We start from the raw sequence: 10,097 nt of genomic DNA on the forward strand, positions 1-10,097 counted from the left end.
TGTATTAAAGCCTTGTAAGAATTTTATGTTTTAATGATGTTGGTTTTAATTTCATTAATTTATTTTTTTACTTTTTAGAGTTTCCGTAATTAAATATATAATTTAAAGACTTTTAATTAAAGATATTTTGACAACTGGGATTCCCAATTCTTTATATTTTTCAGTTTCTGTAAGAACTTTTTTTTTATAATTTTAAAATAATCTAAAAATTTAATTTTTTATATTATTTTAAATTAATATTAAAAATTTGAAACCACTTGATTTTTGTTTTAACATTTTATTAGAAAAAATTATTTGAGTTGACTTTCATTATTTACAAATTTTTAACACTGTTACTTACAAAAGTACTTTTGAATTCTTTGGAGTTCTAATTTTTGTAAGTCTTTACAACTCTTTAGATTTTTGAAATTTTCAGATTCTGTAATAACTCTATTCTTGTAATTTAGATATAATAGATTCTTTAAAGGTCTTGATTTTTGTTTTAACCTTGTATGAGAAGTATTTTATTGTTTTTCTTTGCTTTCATTACTTACAAAAGTACTCTTGATTTGTTTATGCTTTTTGGAATCTTCATCTTTGTAAGACTTTCCAATTACTCGTACTTTTTCAAGTATTGCGGTATTTCATCTTACTAATTCTTACAGTAGTTCAAATATCAAGGTTGCTTACAAAAGTACTCTTGATTGAATTTTGTAAGAATTCCCAATTCCTTATATTTTTAAAATTTTAAGGTTTATCCCTTTTTAAAATACTTAACGTAATTTTTATAGTTTAGTTAGGAACTTGAGTTTTTTTCATTCAATCTTGTATGTAAAGAATTTTGGTAATATACTGTGTGTTGTGTGAAAAAGAAAATAAAACCAATTGATATATATGAAACTATTTTTAAAAACTCTATATTTACATCAGTTTATAAAGTGGAACCATGTTCCTCACAGCACTTGGCAGGTTAAGAGAGTATTCTTTAAAAATTAAGAACGTAAAAAACATTAAAATAAAATACATTCAAATTAAAACATTGAAATAAATAATTGTCCATTAATTTACTTGTATATTAGATATAAAATGAATTAAAATTAGCTATTTAAAGGTAATTAAAAACTGGTATGTTAAAGACAAGAGATGCATCTCAAGTAAATTTTTGGACGATTAATAAATTAACTAAGTCAACTTAAAAGAAAATTGGAACGTTATTCCTCACAGCTCATTTATAGTATGACTAGTACTATAGCAACATCACTTAACTAAAACGTATTTTCTAACGAAATTATAAATAAACATTCAAATGAAACTAAAACAAATTCTATAAATTAACGAAATTTTACGTCAAACTTTCTATTTGACAATCATGTTACGCCAGTTCCTTAGACCCTCCGGAACTGCTGGGCGAGTTCTGTATTGAACATCTAAAAACAGAAAGTCAATTAGTAACAAAACTTAATAAATCACAATCACAATCATCTTACCAAGATGCTCAAGATTTTCCCACAGTAATCTGCCCTCGGGAGACTGTAAAGAGTTGTTCATGTCCTTAGGCCATATTTCCTTGGAGTGCAACATCATATAAGATTGCGTGAAGAAGATTCTGTCACGCACCACCTTCATTTGATTGTGGTCCTCAACGGTGTCGCTGAACATCAACAATTCGTTGTATTCAGTCCACATTTCGTACGCTTCAGTTATTTCGATATACAGAGCCCGCATCAAAGCAATATCTTCGTACTTTCCTCCGTGTTTCAAGTCGGTTTTCTTTCTGTCTTCCTTACGTTTGCCACGCGAGGACATGGTGGATCTGGAAAACATTTTATAGAAATATGACGCTTTAATTGAAATACTTGATGTACCTGTCGGAACGACGTGAGCCCGAAGATCTTGATGACATGGTTTCAGTGTCCGAATATATATCCCCGTCACCACCATCAAAACCGTCGTTTTGCCTTCTGATCTTCTCAGACCTTACGGTAATCAGTCGAGCATAGTGAGTCTTGAAGTTATGTTCAAGATCAATGATTTTATCCAATAGGCTGCGTCGTTCGACGTTAACAGCCGGTTTAATCCTTCCATCTGGAATGTTAATGGTTTGTTAATGTTGTTCCAAGATATATTATCATATCACTTACTCATAATATCATACAACTCGTTGGCCAAGGCAAGATTGGCGGCCAGTCTGAACTTCTTGTGCGTCAACAATATCTCAATGGCCCTGAGGTAGTTCTTAATGACCGTTTCGTACAACAAAACGGACTCCTCCACCTTCCCCATTTGCAGGAGCCTATTTGCAATAACTTCCAGTACCGTATCCAATTCTTCGCGAGTGTAATTCAATTCGTGCGCAAGGTACATCACATGCGACCAATTCAACGCCACCCTGTACAGCTCCAGCGCCTCCTTAATGAGACCGGCCCGTTTCAAAACGAAGGCACCGTCATTGTGCCTGCCCAAATGGGATAAATGCTGCCCGTACACCTTGGAGATCTCCTTAAAGTACGACAAGTTGCTTGGGCAAGCCTGGTAGGCCTCCTCGTAGAGGCTGTTACGTGAAACGAACCCGATGACGAAGTCGGCGTCGTACTTCTCAATTCTCAACAAGTATTTGACGGCACGCTGCTTGTCGTCGGCCCACATGCACATCTCGTACCTTCTTTCCACCTCGGACATCTTCTCCAGCGCCGCCAACTTCTCCTCGTACTCCATGGGGTCGTAGTTGCACAGTCTCATGATGAATCTCAAGAACTCCAAGTTGAACAGCAGCGCGCCCGCCTTAAATACGTCCTGGTTGGCCGTGTGGGTGCGTATTAGGGCGACGGCCCGTTCGCACCATACCATTTCAATCCTCTTCGCCAGAGCCTTCTCGTGCACGCTGCAGAGGTGCTTCAGAGTCTCTGATAGGCTGAAATGCTTCATCAAAATCGTGATGATGGTGTTTAAGTATTCAACGCAACCGGAGTTCTCTAATGTTTCCTTGATTTTCAACATTATCCTCTGCTTTTGCAACGAAAACTCCATCAGTTCCTCCCTGTTGGACCTCTTCAAGGTGTTCTCCAACTTGATTTCCATGCAGATTTGACTCAACAGAGCTGGAGATTGGCAGGCAGCCAGGAACTGTTCGAGGTTTTCCTCGAACCTGCAGATGTCCTGATCAATGAGGAGATTGGGGTTTAGCCTCTCGGAACGCACGTACTCCACCGCTTCGGTCCACAGTCCCTGCTGCAGTAGATTTTCGAGTTTATCGACGCCCATTAGTTGGATCGAAATCAATTCGAGATTGCCCCTGGGCATTTGTAAAACGGTTTGAAGACGGTTGGCCGTGACGCAAACGATTTTTGCCCCCAGCTCGATGCTTCTACAGATGCTGTCCAATTTATTTAAGTTGGTCAAGTTTTCAACCATAATACGGCCAACCTTAACGTAGTTAATCTGGTTGTCTGTGGTGGTGTAGAGCAAATGATTTTTGAACACTATGTAAGAGTTCACTTTGTCATTTATGAAGATGTCGTTGATGTAAAACTGATATAAGGCACCCAATCGGAAAGTAATACGCAGTCCGTCAACGTATACGTTGTCTTCAAACACGTGATCCAGGCTAACAGTGAAGTTCTTAGGAGAACAGTGCACCTTGATGACCTCTGATCCAACTACTTTTACCTTGCTTTTGGTATTCAAGTACAAATTTAACCCTTGGGTACTCCATGAAATTCTGTTATCATAAAAGCCAGTGCCATCAACTTTACCCTTTGTTATTTCACTAACCTTAGTTCTATGAAGTTTCAATACTGTAACTACCATTTCTGCGTCAATTACCACGCAAAGTCCTTCAGTAGGATGAAACTCAACTTTATTGATGGGGTTTTCTGCCTTGTAAAGGTAAGAGTACAATGGTGGTGGAATAACTGAATCCTTGAACCAAGTGAATTTGATGTCGGCCCCATCAATGTTGGCCACAATACTGTAGTTCTTGTGGAGAGAAACGCCAATTTTGAATGTCAGACATTGCAGCTCCTCAGCTGTGATCACCCAAAGTTGACAGACATACGGGAATTGTACGTCGTCCCAGAAATAACTGACGATCTTGTTTTCGGCGCTGTAACGAAGCTGTTGTTTCAAGTACCATTTGCCGTTGGAGTAATCGTAAATGTTCAAATACTGAGTCTCGTCGGAGGTGGTAAGAACGGTCAACATCGGAAGATGTGGGTGGAACTGAATACTGTCAACTTTGCCCTAAAATGGGGATTTTGAGTAAGTTTCAATCTCCAAGTTTATGACGGTTAAATTGAACAAGTACTACAGAAAATTTTATTGAAATTAAATACAATCACGTCAAAAAAGTGAATAAAGGAGAGGAGGGCAAAATTTACCATTTCTCTCAAGGCAAAAATTCCTTTCAAAAAGTTCCTATATATTTTAATAGTCAATAGTATATAAAAGACTTATGGCTAAAATACTTAACATTTGAAACATAAGAATTGCCAAACATGACGCAAATATAAAAGTATTTACTGTGACTTACCTTTGAATTGTCGATGGAGAAGCTGTATTTGGGAAGACAATTCTTCTCAAACACAATGATATGGTTTAAATTCTCCCAAATAGCAACGGTCGCAATCATGTTGCCCTCATTCTTGAAGGAAACAGGCGGAAGTAGTCCATTGACACTCTTTGATACCCATTTTGGGTAGCAGTCAGCATCAAACACCTTCAAGTATCTTTGATCATTATGCCAGTAATTTATGACGAAGTATTCCCCGTTTCCCCTCCAAGATATTGTTGGAGGCTCAAATGGAGGCTTGATTCCTGTAAAAAGAAGTTGGAACTAAGATCGGTGGCTTAAAATCTAAGTAAGTGTAAATCATACTTGTCCATTGCTGTCCATAGAGTACATCAGCCAGATATCCTTTGAATTGGGTCTCTTGAGCACCCCATCCAACATAAACTGAGTTGGGCACCTGTTCTAAAACATCGGAGGGCCTTCCGAATGGAATCCAGTTCATGTCCCTTATGACGAGGTAATACTGGTGGATCAGGTTGTTGGCATACACCACAATAATGGTGGTTTCAAGTGGGTTGACTGCCGCTGTCGCAATTTCGGTGCCCGGCTTGAAATTTTCAATGGAGTTGTTGGCAAGGTCCATGATCAGGATTTCCTTGTCCATAACACAAACCACTGCGTTGTGCAAGCGTAGATATTTGAGCAGGAGGACTTTACCGGTGTACTCTTCCAACGAACATTTCGATAAATCCTGCGTCTTGATGTTTTCGACTGTCAGGTAAGAGTCTTTGATGTAAACCAATAAGTCATTATCGTAGGTAGCATTGGTAACACCATCGAGTTTGCCTTTGAGCTTGGTCAGACCAAGCAGTTCGATGTTATTCATTGTTGCAGGTTTAGATGATCATCAATTCAGTTAGTATTCACTGTATCACACACGAGACACACGTGTCCGTTATGCACCGTCCGCCATGTGCAAACAGAATGGACGATCGTAGACGGCCATGTGAACAATCGAGTGGTGGGGGTAAACAAGTGTTTTTTTCAATGTTTATATTAAAAAAATATGTGTTTTGGATGTTTTTAATTTGTTATTAATTTAATAAAATCGAAATTTTAATAAATTTTACAACGTAGTCCCTCTTTAAGGCCGAAAATTAATGCGGGAATTTTAAATAATAGTTCCATTGTAGGAAGTGACGCAATTTGGCGGGAAACTTTTGTGTTCAGGGGCGGGAAAATATTCGGTATCGTGTACGGGGGGCAAACGTTTTGCAATTGTCTATGTATTATTATTTATTTATATTTTACCGCTGTTATATTTAATTTTTTTGCAAATTGTACGTAAAAAGTCATGCACGTGCTCTAGAATTCAAATTTGTAGGTTAATTTATTTCCAACGTTGTCAGTTTTATATTATTACTTACTTTTGGGTTAAAATTTAGTAAATGTTACAAATTAAATCTAGAGAAAATATATGTTAATGTTATTACATTTTTCATAAAACAACAGTCGTTTTTATTCACAAGAATTAACCATTATTAACATCATAAAACTAAATTTGTATATACAGTAGCGGCCATAATTATAGCAACTTATTAAAATACATTTAAAATAAGTTATTCTACTTTATTCTTTAATACTGGATGCCAGTACCTAAAATTTTTATTGTTTTTTCTGTAACTCGTCAAATTAATTTTGTTCTTTAAAAATAGCCTGTTTTTTCTTTTTCAATTGTCAAAATTATAACAAATTTTTACTTAGAGACACTGACCAAATATGTTTGAGTCCGAAAATCTATAACTCAATCATTCGAATGTCAAAAAACAATCCAATCTTATAGTCATCTGAAATTAAAGCCAACTTGGGGGAAATGGGACTTGCTGAAACTAGTTCAAGGACTATGAGATGGTTAGTTAATGGGGGTTTGTTTGACCCCATCTGTTAAAAATACCAATTTTCACTTGCTTAGGATCACATTCACTGGACCACAGAACAGTTTTTAGTGACAAGTGTAAATTTAATTTATAAAAAATGATGGTTCTGTTTATGTTAAACATCTTAGAGGAGCAAAACTACACAAATAGTTTCTGAGCAACACGACTTGAATAAGAAATATTAGTTTTTAGAACACATTTAATGAAGTTTGTATTGGATGATAAATAAATAAAACACATTAAGTATATTAAACAACATTTTATTTTACATAGTCTAAGCGAGAATGATAGTTAAACTAAACATAACTATTCTGTTAACAAAAATTTCTTGAAAAAAACAACGAATGTGCAGGGATTGATCTAGTTAGTAAGCAAAAAAGCACATTTTAAACACATTTTTTTCAGTTGTATAAGATTTTTTTAATAAAGCGTTCTAGATTCATTGTAAGTAGATGGTTATCTATTAGTGATTTTTACCACAAAACATTTTCAGTCTAACAATTATTTTTTATATTAATATATACACAGAATTATATTTAGGTTTTTTCGTTTTTCTATGTACTAAACAAAAACAGGTACCAAAAAAATACATTTATATCTGGAATGATTAAACCTCAGTCAGGAAATGCGGAATTTAATATTTACAAGTTGTTTTAGATCAACCAAAGGAACATACAAATAAACAATCTAAAGCATCTTGTACGATTTTTAAACAAACACAATGTCACAAAGCTAGGATTAAATAGTATGGCTCAGCTAAGCACGAAAGAACTTGTTTGGACGGGAGTCATCTAATAGTAATATAAAAATTACAAGTAAAATACATCGTTTCTATCACATTTTATATCTAGCCTATATCTTTATACACTACATTTTGTCAAATTCTTGATTTTACGATCTCCTTTTACCCATAAACAGCAAAAATAGAGGTACATCAAAGTGATCACTTAGTTGAAATCAATTCAAACGGTTTCAAAAAATATATATTTACCGCTTCTGTTGCAGTTTATGGCATTGTATCATCCCCAAATGATTCGGAAACAAGATGCTTGGAACTGACTGATGACTGACTATCAGCTATTTCCAGACTCAATTTATTCAATTTTATATAAAACCTTGTTCAAACGTGCTAGCAAAAATGTTGTTTTTAACAAATTGAGGACCTATTTCAGGGTAACATTATATTAAAGCATTGTGTGTATATAACAACGTGTACTCTAGTAGTCTCTAATAGTGCGTATTTTTTAGTATATTAGACTAGTGTTATACAAATACCTAAATTATATTTATAATATTACATATTGTTATATAAATGATATGTTTTTTATGGTTCAGTCAATTACTTGCCATCAATGTTTTTTCATTAGCTTATGCAGCTGTCACTTTTGACGATATTCTCACCGCAAAAATCCACGACAAATAAATTTAGTTGCCCTTTTTTCCACGATTTATATGCTGATTAACGTTGTGAGGACAGATATCCAAAACGTCTTCACTACAGTAATGCAAATGTACTAGACATTTATTATTACACATAAAAAATTCGTTAATTTAGCTAACTTATATAATATTTACAATGATTATAGGTGGAGACAAGTCAAAACATTTATCCTTATTAAATAAAAACAATATCTTCACAATTCTTTCATTCGTTACAAAAATATTTTATTAAGAAGCGTTAAGTTTCAACATTGAAATAAATGTTATATATAGTTGTCTCAAATTTAAATAAACAACGATTTTACTAGTTTTGGGTAACCCTGTACGTATAATTTTGCTATACTTTAGAACATTAAATTGTTTACATATCAACCTATGTTAAAATTTGAAGATTTCATCAAATAAATAATCTAAATTTAACATTTATTTCTCACTTTCAACATCCATCATCCCTGTTGTGCTTATAATGAAACTATTAGGTTTAACAATTATTCCACCTACTTAGTCACATATATGCTATGTATAGATTTGTGAAGAACACTAAAGTAAAGACCTAAAGTACATACAAAACTTAAACTAACACAAATAAGTCCTTAAAGCTATGATGATGATATGTATTAGGTTAAATGTAAGCTATGACATATTTATATTATAAAAGCTGGTGTAAATAATATTTTTTACTCTGTAAAATTGAGTAGATGTCAAAACTCACATGGGAAGACATTTTCCAGAATCTAATTATTAGCTTCCTACGACTACAGCAATGTGACCTAAACCGATGCAAGAAAGCGTTCTTCCATCAGCGATACCAAATTTACATTACTGAGAAGTAAGAACACGTAGTCTATAAAATTTTAAGGTTCCATTTAGTGAAATTTAACCTAATTATGAGCAGGCGTCACTTGTGACAGTCTCTTACTAATTTAGTCCCTATTTAACAAATTAACATTAAGTAGTCAACAATGATATGTACACACTGTCAATAAGGACCTGGCTTTTAGAATTCTAGAACAGATGGCTTACAATGTTTCAAAGATGCATTTTTTTTTTAAACTTGGAGAGGGTGCAACATCGTTACTATTATTTAAGGATGCAATACATTTCTGAAACAGTTACGTCTGTTTAGTTAATGATTCAGTACAAAATCCCTATTAGACTCGATTCAAAGCAATTACCCTTAATTATAATTTAGAGATATGTATTTGGAATTACTTAATCGTCGAGTCTATGTCACGATGTTTGCAACACAATTTTTTGTAAAACTGTTATTAAAACAACTGAGGACAGTGCTAAAGAAAAGGACAGGTAACATTTATTGGATGATGATGCTGGTTCCACTTGTATTATTTCCACTTCCGCCATCTTGAAAATCGAGAGCAGCAGATGAGATATGAAATCGGGATTTCTGGAGTTAATTCGATCGCTTATTAGCTCTAAATATTCAGCGCACTCCTCCTGAAAAACAATAAACTTGCTTAGTACTGTGTTTATTACTTGTAAAAGTTTCGAACTGAACTTATGTGCGATATTAAATATTGAATATCAAATTAGAATACTTAATTACGTATTAAGTAATGCAAATGTAATCGCCAAAACTAAATTTATGGCATACATTTGACTATGTATTACATGAAATGCCTCTAGAGTATTTAATATTGGCTGGTGTGACATTTTTAATCAAAATATACCTTCCACGCCACCACGCATACGTAATTAGAAAACTTACGTACACGCCAAGATGATATTACAAGTCCGGCAATTTTGCACACAACTTTAAGTTGCGTTTATGCGTTTGCGTTACCTTTTCTTTGTATAAAATCTCGGCCGGGGACAGTTTGGAGTAATCCACCTCCTCCGATAGTTTTCCGGCCAAAATTACGTTTTCCCGTGTTGAGTTAAAGAATTCCAGCATGCACAAGGTCTGAAAATATAAAGAAAATAATCGATTGGATGAATTGTTAATGCAGCACGTCAATTTTATTGGTGCGAGACTTACTCCATTGACAGCTTCTTCCTTGATGAAATTCTGTAGCACCCGTACTACATCTTGTATAACAACCAGCGTGTGATTTTTATTGAGCTCTCTTTCGTCAACTTCGCTGTAACCGAGGAAGAGGAATATCCCTTGGGGTAAACTGTAATCGCCTGGCAGGGGCTTCATACAAATGAACCGTCCGGAGTAGCAGAGACATCTCCCTCTGAAGGCTTGGTAAGCCGGTGCCGCGTGGTTATAA

General features: G+C 34.7%; 1 protein-coding gene across 1 annotated transcript; it reads right to left on the reverse strand.

Annotated features, from left to right (window-relative positions):
• Positions 1-868: 868 nt before the first annotated feature.
• On the reverse strand, positions 869-5,464 carry LOC109602608 (elongator complex protein 1). The gene is made up of 6 exons (XM_049970740.1): positions 4,853-5,464; positions 4,508-4,791; positions 2,121-4,218; positions 1,845-2,064; positions 1,467-1,792; positions 869-1,406 (listed from the first exon to the last, which is right to left on the reverse strand). The coding sequence occupies exons 1-6, from the start codon at positions 5,370-5,372 to the stop codon at positions 1,336-1,338; spliced, it is 3,519 nt and encodes a 1,172-aa protein (XP_049826697.1). The 5' UTR covers positions 5,373-5,464; the 3' UTR covers positions 869-1,335.
• Between the last annotated feature and the right edge of the window lie 4,633 nt (positions 5,465-10,097).

This window comes from Aethina tumida, chromosome 1 (genome assembly GCF_024364675.1).
Source record: "Aethina tumida isolate Nest 87 chromosome 1, icAetTumi1.1, whole genome shotgun sequence".
Classification (NCBI taxonomy): domain Eukaryota; kingdom Metazoa; phylum Arthropoda; class Insecta; order Coleoptera; family Nitidulidae; genus Aethina; species Aethina tumida.

What these genes read in the sequence shown, in the direction of transcription:
- LOC109602608 (XM_049970740.1), bottom strand. Translation starts at nt 5,372, where the DNA reads ATGAATAACATCGAACTGCTTGGTCTGACCAAGCTCAAAGGCAAACTC. An exon ending in TCTCCATCGACAATTCAAAG is followed by an intron (nt 4,219 to 4,507) that starts GTAAGTCACAGT and finishes TCCCCATTTTAG; the next exon opens with GGCAAAGTTGACAGTATTCA. An exon ending in CGAGTTGTATGATATTATGA is followed by an intron (nt 2,065 to 2,120) that starts GTAAGTGATATG and finishes TTAACATTCCAG; the next exon opens with ATGGAAGGATTAAACCGGCT.